Genomic DNA, 19,720 nt, shown 5'->3' with positions numbered 1-19,720 from the left:
GGCCACTAGCCTGACCCGGCCTTCACGCACACAGGTGAAAATGGAAGACAGAGGGGCCAAGCAGACCCTCATCCCTCGTCCTTTCCCTTACTGCCTATCCTGACCCCTAGTCTTCCAGCACATCCAGTTCAGTCCACCTTCAGACATTTCCAGAATCCAGTCAAGCCTCTGCATCTGTGCAGCCTTGTTCAACCACCCTTGTGCCTCCTCCTTACCCCACACAGAGGCCAGAGGAGACCTACCCGCTCCTCCTCTGCTCACAGCCTTCCATGACTCCCATCACCCAGAGTAAAAGCCCACCTTCTCACTGTGACTCACAACCCACCCTCAGGCCTCCTCGCTTCACCTGGCTCCTTCCATTCCAGCTGCACTGGCCTCACAGCTGGAGGTAGCTCTCCAACAGAAGCAGTTCTGCCTCAGGGCCCTCGCACCGGCTGTTTCCTCAGGTACTGGCAGGGCCCTTGCTTCCCCAGCTTCAGGCTTTACCTCCAGTGTCACCTGGTCGTTGCACCTCCCTGATCCCCCTGCCCCCATCAGCCTTCTTCTTGGCATGAGTCACCATCTGTCCTGCTCTGCCTCCTACTCAGTACTTTTTTAATGTGCTCTCCGTGTGGGCAAGGATTCTGTCCGTTAAAGATACCCAATTCTATAGCCAGCCTGGCAAGCTGAGGGGAGCTAAGGGGTCCCAGGACAAGCTGCTGGACAAGCCTCTGTAAGTCCAGTCGGGCAGCCCTGCACCACCCCAACTACCCGTCTCTGCCCTCCCCCCGCCCCAGGCACTATCTGGTCACTATGGCACCCATCAGTAAGGGGAGAGCTGCGCCCCCACACCAGCCCCAGCCCAGCCTCAAGTTTCCCTTTGGCACGGCCCAGGCAGGAGGCTGCCAACGGGTGGGTGCAGAGGAGAAACGCAAAGTGGCCCCTGGTGCTGGCAGCTGGGAACCAGGGCTCCCAGGCACCAAGGGCTCCGAGGGGGCTGCCAAGGTCCCAAGAAAGGCACTTGTACCCTGCCCTTCCTGAAAGGGCAGGCCTCCTCCTCCCCAGGGAGCTTACCCCAGCCCTCACCCTTGTACACACCACTGCCCCTGCCCTGGAAGGCCTCTGCCACCTCAATCCCCTGCTGACCTGGCGGGGAGGGGCTGGGGGTCCCTTGCTCTCTGTCCTGTCTTGGCAGTCAAGGGCCACCTCTGAGGCAGATGAGGTCAGGTTCTGGGAGGCCAAGTATCTTCTTTCTTTCCCTCCCCAGGCAAGGGCCCAGAGACAAAGCCCCATCCGGCTTATTGACTCTAGTGCGGCCCTAGGATCTTTGCACAGGCTGTCCTTTCTGCCCAGGAGGCTTGACCTCCCAGAACCTGGGCTGACCGATCCTTCTTGTTCAGGAGGACACGGCTCAATGGTGACCTCATCCCAGAGGCCCTGGCCACTCCCGCCCTCTGTTGTCCAGCTTCTACTTATCAAGGGGCGCTCACTGGGCACTCATCTTTCGGGGCAGGGAGCTCGCTGCTTTGGCCACAGCAGTGCTCTGGCACCCACGCCCCATCACGGCGGGTCTGTCCTGACTCACCACACGGCAGCAAGGAGCAGGGGCTGGTGTGGTAGGTTGATGTTTACTCCTCTGAGGACCCAGCAAGCTCCCTCCCCACTTAACTGAGCTGAGGCCTGAGTACTTCTGGCACCCTCACCACCTCCAGACCCCCCAGGGGTGCTGCATTTAAATCCTGGTACCCCTTGTGATGGCTGTGACCTCCCAGTGCCTCAGTTTCCCTGGATGTCAACTGAGTGTAGGAGTAGCTGTTTGGTCACCAGGGGTCCCTCCCATCTGCCCCCTCAAAGTGACTGGAGCAAACACGGATTGGGTGGGGATTCCTGGAATGGAGAGATTTATTGAAAAACGGCGGGCTGGGCTGGGCTTCTAGCCAAAGGGCAAGTGCCTGGCGGAGAGGGCAGCAGAGCCCTGGCCTCGCATTCTCACGGCTCCTCCGGAAGTGCCTCTGGGGCAGGCCTCAGGCACTGGGGGCATACTGCAGCACCAGCCGGTCAAAGTCGTTCTCCTTTGACGTGAATTGGGGGTGCAGGGGTAGGGGCAGGGGGCGGGCAGAGAGAGAAACGGGAGAACTTGTGAGCCAGGCCCCGAGTCCCCCACCTTGCCGAGCAGAGCCTGCGGGCTCTGGGGCGGAGCTGGGCCACCTGCAAGGGCTCACCTTGGCCTGGTACTCCCTGATGAAGGGGTGGGACCTGTGGGCGTCCTTCAGCTGGGACAGGTAGCGGTTTGTCACCTGTGGGAGGAGGCAAGGTTAGCTAAATATGGGGACCCCACTTTGGCTCTGACCTGAAAAGAATGGGATGAAACAAGGGCCACCCAGCCAGACCCAGGCAAGAGCCCCGGTTTTTCCATCACAGCACACCCAGGAATCATGCTGAAGTAGAGGGGACCCTGGGGGGTGGGGCCAGGAGCCTGTACTTGGCACATGATTGAAGGGATGCACCGGGTTCAGGGATGTGGGCTGGGGGGGGGGACCCAGGCCTGGGGAGAGGCAGGGGGCCAGACGGAGTGGACGGCAGGTCAGGGGGACGGGGCTGGGAAAGGAGATGGGCTTGTTCTGGGCACACTGTATGGAGACGCCTCAGAGGCCTGGGGATGGGAACTGGGGCCAAGGCGGAGCCTTGCGCCCAGCCTGGCCCTACCCACCCCTGGCCCAGCCAGACATACAGGGCTGTGGGTGTCTGTGCAGCTCTGCTTCTTCCAAACCGGAAGTCTGGGGGTGTTTCTGTGCTGAGTGGGGGGGCTGTCCTATCTGTCACACACCACCCCAGCCCTGAGGCTGCCAGGGGGCCCTTCTCTAGGCACTGGGGACAGACCCCCATGAAGCCCTGGGGAGGCGGGCCCCTGGCTGCCTGGGCCTGGCACCTAATGGGGCAGTGCCCCGCATCCGCCCCCTGCACCCTCAGATGAGACAGGCTCCCCAGGATGGCTCCCCTGGGCCTCGTTTCTCTGTCCCATTGCCTGCTCCTGACTGTGAGGTGACACAGGCCAGCTCCCACCCTGGGAGCCCTGAGCCTCAGTGTCCAGAGGACTCGCAGAGCTCCGGGCAGGGTGGGGGCCCTGGGGGACTGCCTGCACCACCAACTTCCCAGGGTCAATGGCAGCCGCATACACTCACAGGGAGCAGGTTTCTGCCCCAACCCCAGGCCAGCCTTGAAGTTCGACCCTGTGGCCTCGAGCTCCCAGGGGAGCCAGGTCCTCGCTGGAGACCCCGGCCCACCCCAGGCTGGCACTGTGAGGGCTGGAAAACCCTGCGGCACCTGCTGGGGGCGGGGAGGGGCCTACCTCAGGAGGCTTGCCCAGGTGCTGGGACAGGACGACAAGGTTGATCAGCGTCTCAGGGTGGCTGCTGTCCTGGCAAGAGAGGGGACGGGCAGGGTCAGCTTCTCCAGGCCACAGCCCCAACTCAGGGCTGGGGCTACGAGACGCAGCATGCCCCGTGACCGGATGCTTGGCCAGGTGGCGGCCTCGGAGCCTTCCCTTCTGCCTCCCCACACCAGCTGCTTTCCCCAGGGGCTTGGTGCTTCCTGAACAGGCCAGACTGACACGGAGACCCCGCTTGCTGCAGGTTCCGAGGGGCATGTTTATTTATCACAAATCTTAAGGTGACAGAGTCTAGGCCCAGGCAGCCTCAACGTTATCACAGCCCAGCGAGCTGGTCCTGCTGCTGCAGCCGTGAGGCCTGAGACTGTGGGGTAGGGCCCGCCCGCCCACTCCCCAGGGGACTTGACAGGAAACTGCAGGAAATTACCAGAACCTCCAAGCAGCTGACCTCCCCTCACCCGCCCATACTGGGCGCTGAAGCCCGGGGAATGCTGGGAACGGGCTTGGCTGTTGCCTTGGAGGCCCTGATGGGGGGCGAGGCAGGGACATGCTGCACGGGGTGTCGCAGGCTCAAGGAGCCGCGAGGACCCTGGCTGCCTGCACGGGGCACAGCTCCACACAGGCGCCCTTCGGCTTGTCCTCTCCTGGCCAGCAACCTGCTGTCATCGCTTGGCCCCTTGCAGCGAGGAAGAGGGGGACGGCTGGCCACTGGGGTCAGTTTCTCACTGTATCAAGAGCCGCTTCAGCTGTTGCTCGGGAGAAGGCAGGCCGTGGCGGCAGCCCCAGCCCCCTGGCGGGCGGCACGCCCAGGCCCTCTGCTCAGCGAGCATGGGCACCACGTTGCGTGTGGTCCGCTCGCTCCTCAGCAGTCATCGGTAGGATGGCTTTCTCTCAAGCACAGAAACAGGTCAGGGATCATCACCCTGAAAGGCCCCAGGCCAGGCAGCGGCGGCATCAGTGAGGAGGAGACAGGGTGTGTGTCTGCCTAGCTCAGGCCTGGGCTGACGGGATCCTCCCATTTCCAAGAGAAGTCAGAATGAGGACTGTGGTTCACAATCCCGATTTTCAGCTGAGTCAGCGTGAGAACCCCGACTCGGCCAGCAGGCAGGCCATGGGGTCCCTGCCGCACCTGTTTCGGGGGTGGGGCTGGACCTGCCCGTACCTTGTCCAGTGCCTCCTGCAGCGCGCCCTCAGCGGCCTCCCAGCGGCCCTGGGCCATGTGGCAGGCTGCCTGCCCGTTGAGCAGCAGCAGGGTCGGCGAGCACTTGTCGGCCATCTCCTGGAAGATGTAGTAGGCATCCTGGAGCTTCTCACCTCCCTGCGGGGACAGGTGGGACATCGCGGCCTTGTCACCCTGCTGCCCTGCCCTGCCCTGCCCCAGCCTGCTCCCTCCTGGAGGGCCCTCACGGCAGGCGGCCCAGGGCAGGCACCCTGGGGACACCGCCCCCTTCCCCACAGAGGCCCCTGAGCAGCCGGTGCCGTGAAGGGGCCGAGGCGGTGCGCAGACCCCTCAAGCCCCAAGGCCTCAGTTTACGGACTTGAAAGGCTCGGCTTCGGGAAGGAGGAATCAACGCACAGGCAGCGGGGCCGAGGTCTGGGCTGGGACACATGGCCCCCCAGCCTCCGTTCCACGGTCGGTCCTGAGCCCGCCCGCCTGCATTCTGAATGGCAGGTTCTGTCTGCTTGGCAGAGACAGAGAGTCACGCTGGCGGGAGAGCCTGACACGAAGATGCACTTGTGAACAAATGCAAGGCTACCAGACAGGACTGTTGGGGCGTGTCCCCTATACTGAATAGATCCTACAGGGTGAGGCCTCAGCCGTGCAAAACGACGTGCAGATGCTCGCAGATGAAGGGCACGTTTTAAAAAGCCCAGACAAGAGAGTGAACTCAGAGAAAGGAGGTCAAAAGCCCAAGACAGAAATGGGGCTGCTGCCCAGGCATGTGGGGCTAAGAGGGCTGGGCTCGAGGAGGGAGAGTGCGAGGGGGGACTCGGGCACCAACTCTGTGTCAGGAGCCTGGAGAGAGCTGAGCAGCAGCCGAGCCTGGGGCCAGGCCCCAAAGGAGGGTGTGCTGCCAGGCTGGCTGGCTGGCTCCCTGCAGCCGGGGTGGGGGTGGGGGGCGCGTGCAGGGAGAGGCAAGCCGAGTCTGGTTCGGAGCCCCCGTTGGTGCACCCTGGCTCTGGCCAAGCTATCGTGCTATAGGAAGCCAGGAGGGGTCAAGGCTGAGTGACAGAGAAAATGTGCTGGGGCTCTTCTGGGCGACTGGCCCCCAAGGAAGCACGAAGCCCGGGGTGTCCGTGAAGCCCAGTTACAGCCTCGGGGCACCTGCATGCTCCTGCCCTCGTGCTCCCGCCCAGGCTGGGCAGGGGCTCACCGCAGCCAGGTTGGCCCAGGCGGTGGCCAGCTGGGTGAGTGTGGCGTCCTCATCCTGGTCCTGCATCTTCTTCAGCTCCTTCCTGGGGGCGGAGGAGAGGGGCCCAGTGGCTGCGGGGCCCGGTCACTGCCCCCCACCCCGGCCCGAGTTCCTTGCTCACGAGGCGTGGCACCCCCACACCCCCGCGGCCACACACGTCTGAAGCCTGCCCCCACCCTGCAGGCCGGGCCCCGCTGCCGGTCTCACAGAAGGAAGCTACGCCCCCCGTCCCAGGCCACACCACGCAGGGAAGGGCAGGTAAGCAGTGGTGCCCTCACCCCCATGGACCAGAACACGCTACGTGAAGAAACATTCACGTTGCTGATCATCTGAGCCAGGGGGCATGCTCAGAGTGGTCCCCACTGAAGACAGAGGCCAGGTTTCTGGAAAACTCAAGAGTCCCAGTATAGCCTGGCCTTTACTAAGATACCCTTCCCTCCCACCCGCCAGTGGGGAGGGGCTTACCGGGCTAGGTCCAGGCGGTCAAGCTTCAGCAGGATCTGCACTGTCATGGCCATGCTGCGGGAAAGGTATGTGGTCCGTGAACCCTCGTCCCACCGTACCTTCCTACAGGGACCTCACTCTCATTAAGCACCACCTTCCCGAGACTTCCTGTTAGTGCTCGGGCCACCAGTCCCACTTTGCAGAGGGGAAAACCAAGGCTGACCATAGCCCAGTACAATCAAACTCTGTGGGCACTGCTCGCCGCAACCAGTGCCCCATCGCTTCTCGGGCCTTGTGCCTCTGTCGAGCAGGATCAGGCTGAGAGCTCCGCGGGGTCCCCAGGCCTGTGGCCCACTCCCTGCCCACCCCAAGGCCAGCCACCGGTTTGCAGCCCCCTCCTCTTTCCAAACCCAGTCCCGGATGAAGTGCTGCAAGGACGCATGTGCTCCTTGCCTTCAGCGCCCACACCCACCACCCCCTCTCAGGTCTAGACAGTTGGGACGCCAATCACTAATGTGGGCTCTTGTTCCAGAGCTTTCCCGCTGGAACGTGACCCAGCACCCAGAAGAGCCCGGGGAGGGGCATGAGAGACATTCGTGGACCCACTGCCACCTCAGCCACGCACCAGGCCGACTGCAAACCCCCTTCTGCATTGAGGTGGGACATAAATGGAGAAGGAAGACTAACCAAGGGAAGGCAGAAACCAGAGCGCTGGTGGAGCCCCGGCCGCAGCGAGGGTCACAGCACGGCCCAGAGCCACCCACTGGGGTGGGAGAGGAGCCAGCTGCAGGCTGCACGGGGCTCCAGCACCCAGGCCTGCCATGCCCAAGGGCCGGCCTCAGGGGAGGGTGGTGGGGGCCCAAGGAAGAAGTGGACAGGCCAGGGCCCTGGGCAGAGGAACACAAGGCTTTGTGGAGGGAGGGCGGGCACGGAGGCCTCAGGCAGAGACAAAGGTGCTTTCAGCTCCGCTGCCGGGAACAGAGGGTTTTCAGCTGAGGGTGCCATGTCCTCAGAGCTCAGCCCAGCCGTGCGGAAGAGAGTGTCTCTGGAACTGGGAACAAGAGCTGGAGCCGGAACGAGAGGCCTGCGCCCCACCCCAGGCCCACTTTCAGAGCAGCCCCCCTCACCGTTCCTATGACAACAGCTGATGAGGCTCTGGATGGCCTGGACAGCAGAAGGGCCACTCAGGAGGCAACCCCCCAAAGCCCTGTGCAGGACGGCCACTCACCACTCCAGGCTGTCCCCCTGGTGAAGGGTGCGCAGGGCTGCGTCTGGGTTCTGGTCGTAGAAGTAGATGGAGGCGGCCATGAGCAGAAAGGTGGTGTTGGTCACATCCACGCTCCGGCTCATCTCCCGGTCCAGCTCGGCCACGATCGCGTCCCTGTGAGACACAGCTGCTCGTGGCCCAAGGCAGGGGCAGCAGGTGGCCGCACCCCCCGGGGGAGCAGACAGGCCCAGAGACAGAGAGTCAGGCCCCCGCCGGCACACAGCAGCAGTGGGCAGGATGGGCCCAGCTGTCTGTGCCAAGCCCCCTGGGTGCTGGTCTCCCCACCTCCTCAGGCACTTCTCAGCCTTCACACAAACAGGAAAACCGAGGCCAGAAGTGGGGTCAGGCGCGCCAGGCCCCATGGGGAGATGCGGTGCAGGAAGGGTCGTGCCTGGCCCTGCCCACAGATGACATCCCAGGCCCCGCACTCCCCTGGCTGCAGTGCTCAAGGGCTGAGGTGTGCACACCACCCCAGTGCAGAGGGGTGGGCTGGCTTTGCCGGGGGCACCTCCCACCGCGGGGACATGAGGCTGCACAGGTGGACCTCCTTCTCATGCCGCCGCCAACTTCCCCAGGAGGCTGGTGGTCTCAGCAGAGGATCCAGATCTACCTCGGTCAGCACTGGTCCTGGGTCCTGAGGCCGGCTGTGAGGGAGACGCCCCACGGCCACAGTGGCTGTCCCTAGCTCCCCAGCCTGACTGCTTCCGACAGGTGGGTGGCGTGCTGGGCTGGGGCCTGGGTGCTGGCGCCAGGCTGGAGTCCAGGCTGGCCTGAGGACCAGCTGGGTGCACCCACACGTCACATTACACCAAAAAGGAACTGCTTAACCAAATCGAGGAGTTGGGACTCTTGTTTCAAAAGGGCTGCTGGGCAATTAACAAGAGAAGGTCCCTGTGTCACTACCGGACAAACGCTATAGCTTGGGACCGACGCTGTCTCAGCAAATGCCTACATTTCATGTGGGTTTCAGGGGGTAGTGGCCAAATGTCTGTGTACCCCAGGGTCCCTGGAGGCCAGGGACCTGTCTGTCACCCTCTCCGCACCCACCAGAGAGGGGCCTGACGGACAAACAACTTCACAGCTGAGTCTGCTGCCCACGGTGCACGCGGCAGGACTGTGCAGGGATCCCACGGGGCTGGCATGAGCCGCCCCAAGGCCACCTCACAAAGCTTCCCGCCTGCTTCCCAGCGCACAGGCGGTGGGCGTGCGGCCTGCTCTTGTCCTCGTGACGTCGGCGTCATACGCCGTTACTGGAACGTGCTGTGATTATCCCGTGGGCTCTGGCGCTTTCTCCACCACCTGCCTGCCAGGCAGTCTGCACTGTCAGGATGGATGCCCCATGAGCACCTCTGCTTTTCTGAGCACCAGCTCCATGCCCCGGCTTCCCGTGGGTTCTTTTCTGTAATGCCTGCAGCAGTCCCGGAGCTCCTTCCCCTTCCCAAAGGGCTCATCACCCAGGCTAGTGGGGTGCAAAGAGGGCGCCTGTCTTAACTGCCCCAGGGCTGCCATCACAAAGCACCAGGAAGCAGTAAAGTAACAAGGATGTATTCTCTCACAGTTCTAGAAGACAGCAGTCTGAAATCAAGGTGTTGGCAGGGGACTTCCCTGTGGTCCAGTGGCTAAAACTCTACACCCCCAATGCAGGGGGCCCCGGTTCAATCCCTGATCAGGGAACTAGACCCCAAGTACCGCAACTAAGATTTCGCAGGCTGCAACTAAAGACACTGCAGTGAAGATCAAAGACCCTGCACGTGGCAACTGAGACTCAATGCGGCCAAATAATTTTTTTTTTTTTAAGGCGTTGGCAGGACTGGTTTCTTCTGCAGTACTCCAAGGGACAATGTGTCCTGGGCCTCCCTCCCGGCTCTTGGCACTGTGGCAGTTCTTGCCTTGTGTCTTGTTTTATCCAGATCTCTGCCTGCGTCTTCAGGTGGCCTCCATGTCTGTCTTCTTTTCCATTTCTTCTGAAGACACCCGTCACTGGCTTCAGGGCCCACCTTACATCCAAGATGAGCCCAAGGTCCTTAACCACTTACATCTGCAGAAACCCCGCTTCCAACGAGGCCAGGTTCACAGGTTTTGGGGGTCCCCATTTGGCGGCCACTGCTTTCGGCCTCTTTGAGGAGACCCCTCTGGTCTCTCTGTAGACCAAGGAGTCAGATCAAAGGAGGTTGCATATGGGGTGCTGCCCTCCATGAGGAGCAGAAGTGGGGGTCACAGGAGATATCCACACTTGGGACCCACAGAGGGCTGCAGCAGCCAATGAGGGAAGCGTAGTATCAATGAGGTCATGACCACATCCTGGTCTAACAAGCTCCACGGGGCAGAGTTCAGGAGAGGACCCCCTGAGACCCCCGAGGGATCACAGTGCTGTGAGAAGGCCCCGAGGCTGGGATGGGCAGGTGGGGGCCGGCTCTCAGCAGAGCGTCTCCATCATGGGCTGTGCTGCCCCAGCTTTCTAGCCCAGCCACCCTCTGGGGAGTGCTTCCCCTCTGAAATCCCAGGGGGCTTTGTGACCAGTCCATTCCCGGGGGTGAGGGAACCACAGGGCCTGCTGGGTCAGGCTGGTGCTCCACACACAGGCGAGGCAGGACCACACAGCTCCCAGCAGAGGCTGAGCTCACAGGCACCTGGGTGAGCAGCCCAGCCCAAGACCTGCCTGAGCAGGAGCCACCTGAAGCCAGCAAGGCCAGACCATGTGCTGTCTCAGACCCCACGCCGGGCAGCAGAGAATAGGCAGGCCTGGTCCTGGAAGACCCAGCGCTTCCGGGCCCCTACAGCCCTGCCCCACGCCTCTCCCGGCCACCGCCTGAGGGAGCCTGATCCTACGGGTCTGCGGCACAAGGTGGTCATGCAGCTCAGAGTGAGGACTCAGTGTCCACCCTCCCACCCGTCTGCACAGAGATGAACGACAGGCGGTGCAGCCGCCAGCGCCTCCCGCAACACAGGCGAGCAGCAATGGGAGGTGGGCAGCAGGGTCCCACCACGCGCCCCGGGGAGGCGCTCTGGGCAGTGAGGCTCCCGCAGCCCCTAGGCACCTGTGCGTCGGTCCCCACCTCTGGTCTCCCGCCCCCGCAGAGGCCTCCCTGAAGCAGGGCCCCACACTGCCCCCCGTGTGGGTGAGGGGAACCAAGGCTCAGTCAGGTGAGAGGACACAGGAGGGATGCTGTCCAGACATCCCTGCTCACCCAGGCCCATCCACGGTGCCCCAGCCCCGCCCCAGCCTCACCGCCGGCTGTCGCTGGCCAGGTACTCAGCAAACATGCGCACGGCCTGCAGCTCGGGGGCGGAGGAGGGCTTGATCTCATCCAGCACCACGCCGTACTTCCTCTGCGGGTAGGACACGGACACCGTCAGCCCCACTGGACCTCCCCGTGCCGTCTGTGTCCCAGACCCCGGGGAACGTATAGGGGCTGTCTGGCGCCAGCATCGCCCTGGGGAAGCCCCAGTGCCTGCCGCTCCCAGGGACGCCCCTCGGCCCACGGGAGCAGCACCGCTACAGCGCACTGTGGCAGCCGGCACAGCGTCACTTGTTAGCCGCATGGCCCACTGCTCCAGCTGGAGACCCTGGCTGGTCACTGTACAGCCCCCAGTGGTGAAGTGACAGGGAGAGGGCCCCCAGCTTCGGGGAGGGGGTCACCAGGGTCAGGGACCCTGGGTGCGTGCTTCTGCTAAAGCAGAGCGCACGCCCTGCCCACAGACATCCAGCAGGGAGGTCACTGCCAAGGGAAACGAGAATCAGGGACCCTTTTCCTGTTTCTTTCCAAGCAGCTGCAGTGAGTTCATTGCTTCTGCGTGTGCTTACCTTTCATTTTTTGGTCTTGCCATGCAGTATGTGGGGTCTTAGGTCCCTGACCAGGGATCCAACCCACGACCCCCGCACTGGAAGCCATGCAGCCTTATCCACTGAACCGCTGGGGCGGTCCCTACACGTGTTTATCTTTTAAACACACACGTGCCTACATGAACATGTCCGAGGAGACTCTGGAGTGCACTGGGGCACCTACTCTGATGGTTTGCACGCAAACCCTGGAGGTGGGAGGTGGCGGGGAGGAGCACCTGGGCCACAGGGGAAGTCCCCTCGGGTTCTAGAATGCTCCATAGAGGGAAGGATGCAAACGGACCTGGGAAGCCAGCTGGGGCCTGATGTGAGGTGGGGGCACCTGTGGAGCCACGTGCCCACCGCACAGCAGCCCAGGCCTGCCCTCTCCCCGCTGCTCCAAGGGGACATGGCTGGCGGGAGGCTGGCGGTCCCTCCTGTGCAGGGAGGCTGGCGGTCCCTCCTGTGCAGTGGGCCTGGGGCGGGAACACGGCGGGCACAGTTCAATCCTCTCTGCAGAGCCCGGGTTGTTTTTAAAACAGGGGGATGAACTCTCACTGTATTATGTGCCAGGGGAATGCTGCTTTTTAAGCCCCAGGTAAAGAACCTGCCTGCCAATGCAAGAGACGCCAAGAGATGTGGGTTCCATCCCTGGGTGGAAAGATCCCTTGGAATAGGAAATGGCTTCCCACTCTAGTCCTCTTGCCTGGAAAATCCCATGGACAGATGAGCCTGGTGGACTACAGTCCAAAGGGTCACAAAGAGTTGGACATGACTGAGCACAGCATGTAATGCTGCTTTTAAAAATTTAACTGTAGCATAAAAATTTAACTGCAGTGTCTAAACTGCCAGCTCTAGTTAGCAACAGTATCAACACCAGTGCATCAATTGTAACAAAAGCACCCCACCAACCCAAACTGTTAATGAGAGAAACTGCCTGTGGGGTGGGGCTGGGGATTTGGAATTTTATTATCACCTGCTCGGTTATTCTGTAAACCCAGAACCCTGGTCTTCTGAGCTGGTGCTGCGGGGCCTCAGTGACACAGTCACCTTACTTGTGGTGGCCACGCCGGCTGCGGGGGTCCTGCCCCCGCCGACACTCTGCTCCTGACTCCCCCGTCCCAGTGCGCCAGCCCCGCCAACACTCTGCTCCTGACTCCCCCGTCCCAGGGCGCTGGCCCCGCCGACACTCTGCTCCTGACTCTCCCGTCCCAGGGCGCCAGCAGTCATGGTCAAGGGCCCATGCTTACCTGTGCAAGGTACGCTCTGTACAGGAAGACGTCTCGTTCCACATCTCTCTCCGGGCTGGATGGCTGCGGAAGCAGAGGCAGGTCAGGACTCACGGGGCCGTGTGGCCAGCAGGCCCACAGAGGCCGCCGTAGGCAGCCTTCCCAGGAGTCTGGGCCTAGCCCCCGCCCTGGCTTCTTGCTGCCTCATGACCTTCGGCCGCAGGAAAGCAGCCGCCACGGACGGCATGTGGCATGCTGGGCACCCTATTCTGTCCCCCTGGGACAGCCCCCTGGGCAAGGTGGCTTGACTGTTACCCCCATCCGGCTGGGTGAGGGACGGGGACACTAACAGGCTGAAACGGCCCCAGCCACGCAGAAGGGGCCAGGGCAGAACCCACGCTTCTGACCACGGGACACTGGGCTGCCCATCCTGATGGGGAAGGGCCCCAAGGTGCAGCCGACCCAAAGGGAAGCGGCTCAGCAGGCCAGGTGGTCCGAGGATGCCCGCAGTCGGGGTGGGGTGGGCGTGCACTGCCGCCTACGTCTGCACAAGCCCGGAAAGCAGGCCTGGGAAGACTCCTATCTGGAGGTGGATGGCTGATGCTGGAAAGGGATGGGACCTGGCGGGAGATGTGCAAAGGGGACTTTACTGTCTGCAGCCAATACTTCCATCCCGCTTTGGTTTCAAACGCTCTTTAAATGTGACCAACAGGAGAGACAAAGGTTCATCTCACTCAGAGGACCTTTCTGGGAAAGCTCAGTTTGGCTGCCCCAGCACAGTGATGCTGGGGTCTAGCCAGGCGGGGGGAGTCCTTGGAGACCGCCATGTCCTCGGGGACGAGGTCCACGGGCCACGTTCAGCCAGCCCAGTCACCACACAGAACCCAGAAGCAGCTGTGAGGCGAGCTCATGCAGCACCCTGAAGAGGGCCCCAGTGCAGCTGCGGGCATGCGAGGGGCCCTTCCTTGGGGGACAGCCTTGGACCATGACCTGAGAGCTGGCCGACTTTCTGGAGACCCCACGGTGCCTGCGGTGAGCAGGCACAGAGCAACTCAGCCCAGCGGGTGCGGGGGTGCTGGGACAGGTCGCGCAGGGGCCAGGAAAGGGGAGTGACCTGGCAAGGGGGCCTGGCCACCTTGGAGCCGCCACTCCAAACCACAGGGCCCGGGGACCAGCAGGGAGGACGGCCTGCCAAGCTGCCCGAGCTGGGGGACAATGGCCTGGAGCCCCACCAGAGGGAGCATGCCAGGACTACCCTCCCCCGAGGTTGAGAACCAGGCTTCAAGTGCCCAGGCCTTCTTCCCAGCCCGAGGGTGTGAGGGAGGTGGACATGTCCTCCTCTCAGGCCACCGGAGACTGCAAACAAGAAGCCTGGCTCCTGGCCCCTGCTAGACTCCAGCCAGCTTCGCCACGGGGTCTCGGCAGCTTGCTCCAGCCACGGTGGCCAACCGGGATCTGGCCAGGACTTGGAACACAGTGTCTTCTAAAGAAGTGACTCTCAAAAGACCCTCAGAGCTGGACACTGGTGAAGACAACCCAGCTGGGGTCCCCACACCAACTTCAGTATAAACAAAGAGAGAGAGAGAGAGACAAGGGGCTTCTCTGGTGGCTCAGTGGTAAAGGACCCACCTGCCAATGCAGGAGACATGGGTCCAAGCCCTGATCCGGGAATACCCCACAGGCTGCAAGGTCACGAAGCCTGTGCACCACAGCTACTGAAGCCCGAACCCTAGAGCCCGTGCTCCACCAGAGAAGCCGCTGCAATGAGGCCCACACACCAAGTACCCCTGTTCACTGCAACCAGAGAAAGCCTGCGTGCAGCAACGAAGACCCAGGGCAGCCAAAAATAAAATAAGTAAGATTATTTTCTTTAAAAAAAGAGAGGGACAAATGCTGGCTCTTGGTATTTTTGAAGCAGGGACACAGTGAGATGCCCTGCGAGGGACCAGGGGACCAGAGGCCACTCTGTGCCTCAGCTACCCTCTGCATCTAACGGGCACACCACTGACCCTGCAGGATGGCCGAGGGGGGTCACCGAGACCCCACACGCAGACCTCAGGACCTTCCCAAGCAGCCAAAGAGAAGAGCTTCTGGGAGGCATAAGAACGAAGACCGGTGTACAGGCCAGGGGACCCCAGGAACTGTGAAGCGTGCCCCCAGGGGAGTGCCCCAGTGCCTAGTCCTGACGGCTCATCAGCACCAACTGGGAGGTCAAAGACCAGAAAAGCTAGGAGGCTCACATCCACCAGTGACATCCAACCACGGGGGGCCCCCAAACTGCCTGCAAGGAGCTCAGAGGTGCAACCAGGCCGGAGAGCCAGGGGAATGGTCCAGGGAGGCCAGGGATGGGGTTGGGGAAGAGGACCACATCCCATCCTCTGACTGGCCATCAGTGTCAGCTGACCACACCAGACTGTTGGCTCCTGGAGGCTTTCTTAGCTGCTTCATCCTTAACACCTGTGCGGTGCCTGCCATCTTGTGGGCACTTGAGAAACAAGTAGGGAAACAAACATGATGGCACCAGCGTCGCAACACACCAGGGGCTCCACCTGGGGCCACCGCTGGGGGTGCCTGTCTGAGGTTGCTATAACCAACCACCACCTAGGGTGGGGTTCAAAACAACAGAAACTTGTTCTCTTGTGGTTCTGGAGGCCAGAGGTCCGAGATCAAGGTGTCAGCAGAGCTGTGCTACCTCCACAGGCCAAGCGGATCCGCCTTTGCCTCATCCAGCTGCTGGCGGTTCTGGGTCATCCTTAGCTGGCGGCTGCATCACCCCAAACTCTGCCTCCACTTTTTCTGTCTGCCTCAAGCCTCTCTCTGAGAAGGACACCAGTCACTGGATTTAGTTGCTGTTTAGCTACTAAGTTGTGTCTGACTCTTTGGGACCCCATGGACTGCAGCACGCCAGGCTTCCCTGTCCTTCACTGTCTCATGATTTTGCTCAAACTCATGTCCGCTGAGTCAGTGATGCCATCCAACCATCTCATCCTCTGTCGTCCCCTTCTCCTTTTGCACTCAATCTTTCCCAGCATCAGGGTCTTTTCCAGTGAGTTGGCTCTTCATATCAGGTGGCCAAAGTACTGGAGTTTCTGCTTTAGCATCAGTCCTTCCAAAGAATATTCAGGGTTGATTTCCTTTAGGATTGACTGGTTTGATTTCCTTGCGATCAAAGGGACTCTCAAGAGTCTTCTCCAATAGCACAGTTCAAAATTCTTCAGTACTCAGCTTTCTTTATAGTCCAACTCTCACATCCAAACATGACTACTAGAAAAACCACACCTCTGACTATAGGGGCCTTTGTTGGCAAAGTGACGTCTCTGCTTTTTAACATGCTGTCTAGGGCCGATCCTAAATCCTGGCTGATTTCATCCAGAGATCCTTCATTGGAATACAGCTGCATGTGAGTGTGCTCAGAAATGTGTGACTCTTTGTGCCCCCATGGATGTAGCCCGCCAGAACCCTCTGTCCACGGAATTTCCCAGGCAAGAATACTGGAGTGGGTTGCCATTTCCTCCTCCAGGGGATCTTCCTGACCCAGGGATGGAATTCCAGCTCCTGTGTCTCCTGCATCGGCAGGAGGATTCTTTCCCACGCACCACCTGGCAGTGTGCAAAGACCCTTTCCCAAATAAGTCACATTCACAGGTTCCGAGTGGACGCATCTCATCAGGGACACCATCTGACCCAATCCACGCTGCCGAAGGGGGTTTAGGTAGCCGGCGGACCAGTGTTAAAGCCCATCAGAGGGCTCGGCAGGGAACGCACTCCCGTTATTCTGGCCATGGCAAGGAGGGTCTCTTGGTTTGGTGCCAGTGCATCTTTACCATGTTGCAGAAGAGGGCACACAGGCCCCAGTTCAGAGGTTGCACCGCAGCCTTGCCTCCAACAACAGTGATCTGACAGCTGATCTGGCTTCCTTTGCTTTCCATAGCTCTCTGCATACAGCAGGTTGTGCTGTTCCCTTCAGCAGGGAGGTAAAATCTGCATATTATGACACAGTAAGACTCAAAGAACACACTGCTATAACACAAACAGAACAGACACACAAGAGAAGACAGAAGGTGGATCGCTGAGTATGACACAGACCCTCACAGGGCCCTGCTGAGATCAAAGTCATGGCTCCCGTCTGACAGGAGGGAAAAGCGAGGCTCAGAGGGGTGCTATGACAGCCCTGGCTGCAGGGAGAACTCAGAAGAGCCAGAAGCTGAGGCAGCCAGGCCTGGCCGACCTCCCTGCGGTCTACTCGACCCAGCAGAGAGGCACATTAACAGCTGCGACGCCGAGCACGTAAGGCCCCCAGACATGCCCACAGCAGCCCTAGGACAGCTTTCCTTATGTCACCAAAGGGACTTCCCAGGTGTCATTAAGATTATGGACCTGAACATGGGGAGGCCATGCTGGGCTATCTGGGAGGGTCCAGTCTAATCACAGAACCCCTTAAAAGCAGAGGACCTTCAGACAAAGGGAACGAAGGGGAAGGGGAAATCTGCAAGACTCCAAGAACCCCCATGCCTGGATCTTTTCTTCTCTTTATTTATTTGGCTGCGTCAGATGTTAGTTGCAGCACAGGAGATCTTCACTGAAGCATGTGGGATCTAGTTCCCTGACCAGGGATCGAACCTGGGCCCCCTGCATTGGGAGCACAGAGTCTGAACCACTGGACCACCAGAAAAGTCCCTCCGTGGCTGATTCTGAGATGGAAGGGTGATGTGGGAGATTGAGGACTGGAGAGAAGCATCTAGAAGCCTCCAGGAACTAAGGGTGGCCCTGGCCGAGAGGCAGCAACTTCAATGAGTTAGGAAGGTGGTTCTTCCCCAGAATCTCCAAAAAGGATACAGCCGGGCCGATACCTTGATTTTAGCTTAGTAAGAGGAGGGTTGGACTTCTGACCTACAGAAGTTGCAAGATAGTAAGCTTGTGGTGCCTTGAGCTGTCCTCTGTCACACTGACAACGGAAAACTAATACAATCATGCAAACATTGTTTCAACGAATCCAAACCAGGTTTTACCCTCCATACCACAGATGACACTCAGGGACACGGGGTTCACTGTCAAAGGCCAAGAGGGAAAGCAAGCCTTCTCCACTTCAGAATCCAAACTCCTCCAACACCTCAGCTGCCTCCATGAAGACGTCTGCCACTCCCCTTGCATGGTGCTCCTATGGCCTCCCACACCTTGGGAATAAACTCCAAACCCTTGCTGTGGCCCCCTCACCCCAAGCCCTGCCTCTCACTTCATTCTTCATCTCCCCCACTACGCTCACCCCACTTCTGAGACCCCAGCCTCTTAGGCCTTGACTACACAGTGCTCACCCCTGCCTCAGCACCTTTGGGACTCTCACCTATGGAGTGAGAGCCTTCTCCAGGTTTGGTCACAGGGTTAGATGACAGTCACAGAAGCCTGGTCTGATTTGACCATTCCCACATGAAGCAGACCCCCGTTCCCATGCCCCCCATATCTGATCAGCACTTTCTCCTATCCCTGCAGGGCTCAAGTTGTAATTACATAATCACTCAATTCTTTACTTGTTTACTCTCTTCAGAACACTAGACCGTGAGGGCAGGCAAAGACCCTGTCACATTCAGATCTCTTAAAAATCCTCGGGATTTCCTGGTGGTCCAGTGGTTGGGAGGGAGTCTGCCTGCCAGTGATGAGTCAAGGAAGATTCCACATGCTTCAGAGCAATGGAACCCGTGTGCCACAACCATTGGGCCAGCACTCTAGAGCCTGCAAGCCCCAACTACTGAAGCCCTTGAACCTAGAACCTGTGCTCCGCAACAAGAGAAGCCACTGCAGTAAGAAGCTCATGTGGTGAGTAGTCCCCACTCTCCACAACTAGAGAGACGCCTGAGCAGCAATGAAGGCCCCGCAGTCAAAACTAAATATTAAAAAATTTTTTTAAAAATCTCCAATAGCTCACTCTCAAAGTGACAGTACCATCCATCTTCTTCCTAAAAAGGTGCTGCTAGCAGTCTTGGCTGCCCCCTCTCCTGTCATTCACTCATTGCCTGGCTGCCTGGGCCCTTCCAGCTGCATTTTCTAGCTCTCAGTCAGGCTCACTCCCACCACTCTCCATCACACCACTTCCTGACACCTTTTAAATAACTTAATTTTATTTATTTGTATTTGTATTTGGCGTGGCATTCAGAACTTCCCCAACCAGGGATGGAACCATGCCCCCTGTAGTGGAAATGCCAAGTCTTAATCGCTGGATCACCAGGGATGCCCCTGATACCTTATTTTCTTATTGCCTATCTGCCTCCCTTGGGAGCTGAGGTTTCCAAGAAAGATAGGAGTTTTATCTATTTTGTCACAGCTTTGAGCCCAGTACGAATACACGGCCTGGCCCATACAGATGGCCAGTGAGGAATGAATGATGAGCAAGTGTGGGGAGAAATAACCTGGCTAGAGGGGCAGGGTAACAGGCGAGAATTCATTTATCTCTTAAGCCTCCCTGTTCTCTCACCTGTAAAATGAGGATAAATAATAGTCTCTAGGGGTATTTGGGAGCATGGCGGAAACGAATGAGAACTATTATTGCTATTACTATTATTACTACCGCACCGCACTATCATTATATTTGTTACTATTACTATAGAAGCATGAACCTTTCTCTTACTCAAACGCCTCCTAAGGTACAGAGTGAGCGGTCCAAGTAAGAATTATCATGAAATGTTACTGCTTTGAGTTTTGTCAAGGAACAAAGACAATTCCTCATCGCGCTCTGAAGAGGTGTGGGGGGTGAAACGGCGCGAGGAGACAAGATAGGGTTTTTAAAATCAGAGCCCGACCCGCGGCCACCAGGAAGCATCTTCCGTCTCCGCCCCCAGCGTCTCCCAGCCCTGGAGACGCCGCACCTTCACCCGCTGCGCCTCGTTGATGCACTGCTGATAGCTGCCAATGTAGAAGGCGTTCTTCACGTCGAACAGCTCGTCCACCTCCCCGGAGCCGCCAGAAGCCGGACCAGGAGCTGGAGGAGCCATGTCGCTGCCCTCTCACTCGCTCCTCTTCCTGAAAGACACGTCGACCGGAAGGAGGCAGCCACTTACGGGCACGCCGGAAAATGTAGCTTACTGGCCCCTGGAGATGAGCCAATGGAAGACTCTTAAATGGGAATAGAGGGGCGGGAGACGCAAGTGCGTCTCGCAGGGCATCTTGGGAACTGTAGTTTAACCTGCGG

The 19,720-nt window shown here is 59.7% G+C and overlaps 1 protein-coding gene across 1 annotated transcript; it reads right to left on the bottom strand.

The window, feature by feature from the left end:
* Nucleotides 1–1,857: 1,857 nt before the first annotated feature.
* Nucleotides 1,858–19,573, bottom strand: COPE (COPI coat complex subunit epsilon). The gene is made up of 10 exons (XM_065917382.1): nt 19,398–19,573; nt 12,563–12,625; nt 10,722–10,822; nt 7,454–7,606; nt 6,247–6,300; nt 5,743–5,824; nt 4,530–4,685; nt 3,329–3,397; nt 2,202–2,276; nt 1,858–2,051 (listed from the first exon to the last, which is right to left on the bottom strand). Exons 1-10 carry the CDS (start codon nt 19,521–19,523, stop codon nt 2,004–2,006), a joined length of 927 nt encoding a protein of 308 aa, XP_065773454.1. The 5' UTR covers nt 19,524–19,573; the 3' UTR covers nt 1,858–2,003.
* Between the last annotated feature and the right edge of the window lie 147 nt (nt 19,574–19,720).

The sequence above is a fragment of the Muntiacus reevesi genome, chromosome 1, assembly GCF_963930625.1.
Source record: "Muntiacus reevesi chromosome 1, mMunRee1.1, whole genome shotgun sequence".
Lineage (NCBI taxonomy): Eukaryota > Metazoa > Chordata > Mammalia > Artiodactyla > Cervidae > Muntiacus > Muntiacus reevesi.
The sequence above is the reverse complement of the archived record's forward strand: the minus strand, read 5'-3'. Positions and strand labels throughout refer to the sequence as shown.

Coding starts and splice junctions, on each gene's coding strand:
- COPE (XM_065917382.1), bottom strand. CDS start 19,523: ATGGCTCCTCCAGCTCCTGGTCCGGCTTCTGGCGGCTCCGGGGAGGTG. Junction 10,823..12,562: donor ACAGAGCGTACCTTGCACAG/GTAAGCATGGGC, acceptor TCCTACCCGCAG/AGGAAGTACGGCGTGGTGCT. Junction 2,052..2,201: donor TCAGGGAGTACCAGGCCAAG/GTGAGCCCTTGC, acceptor TTCACGTCAAAG/GAGAACGACTTTGACCGGCT.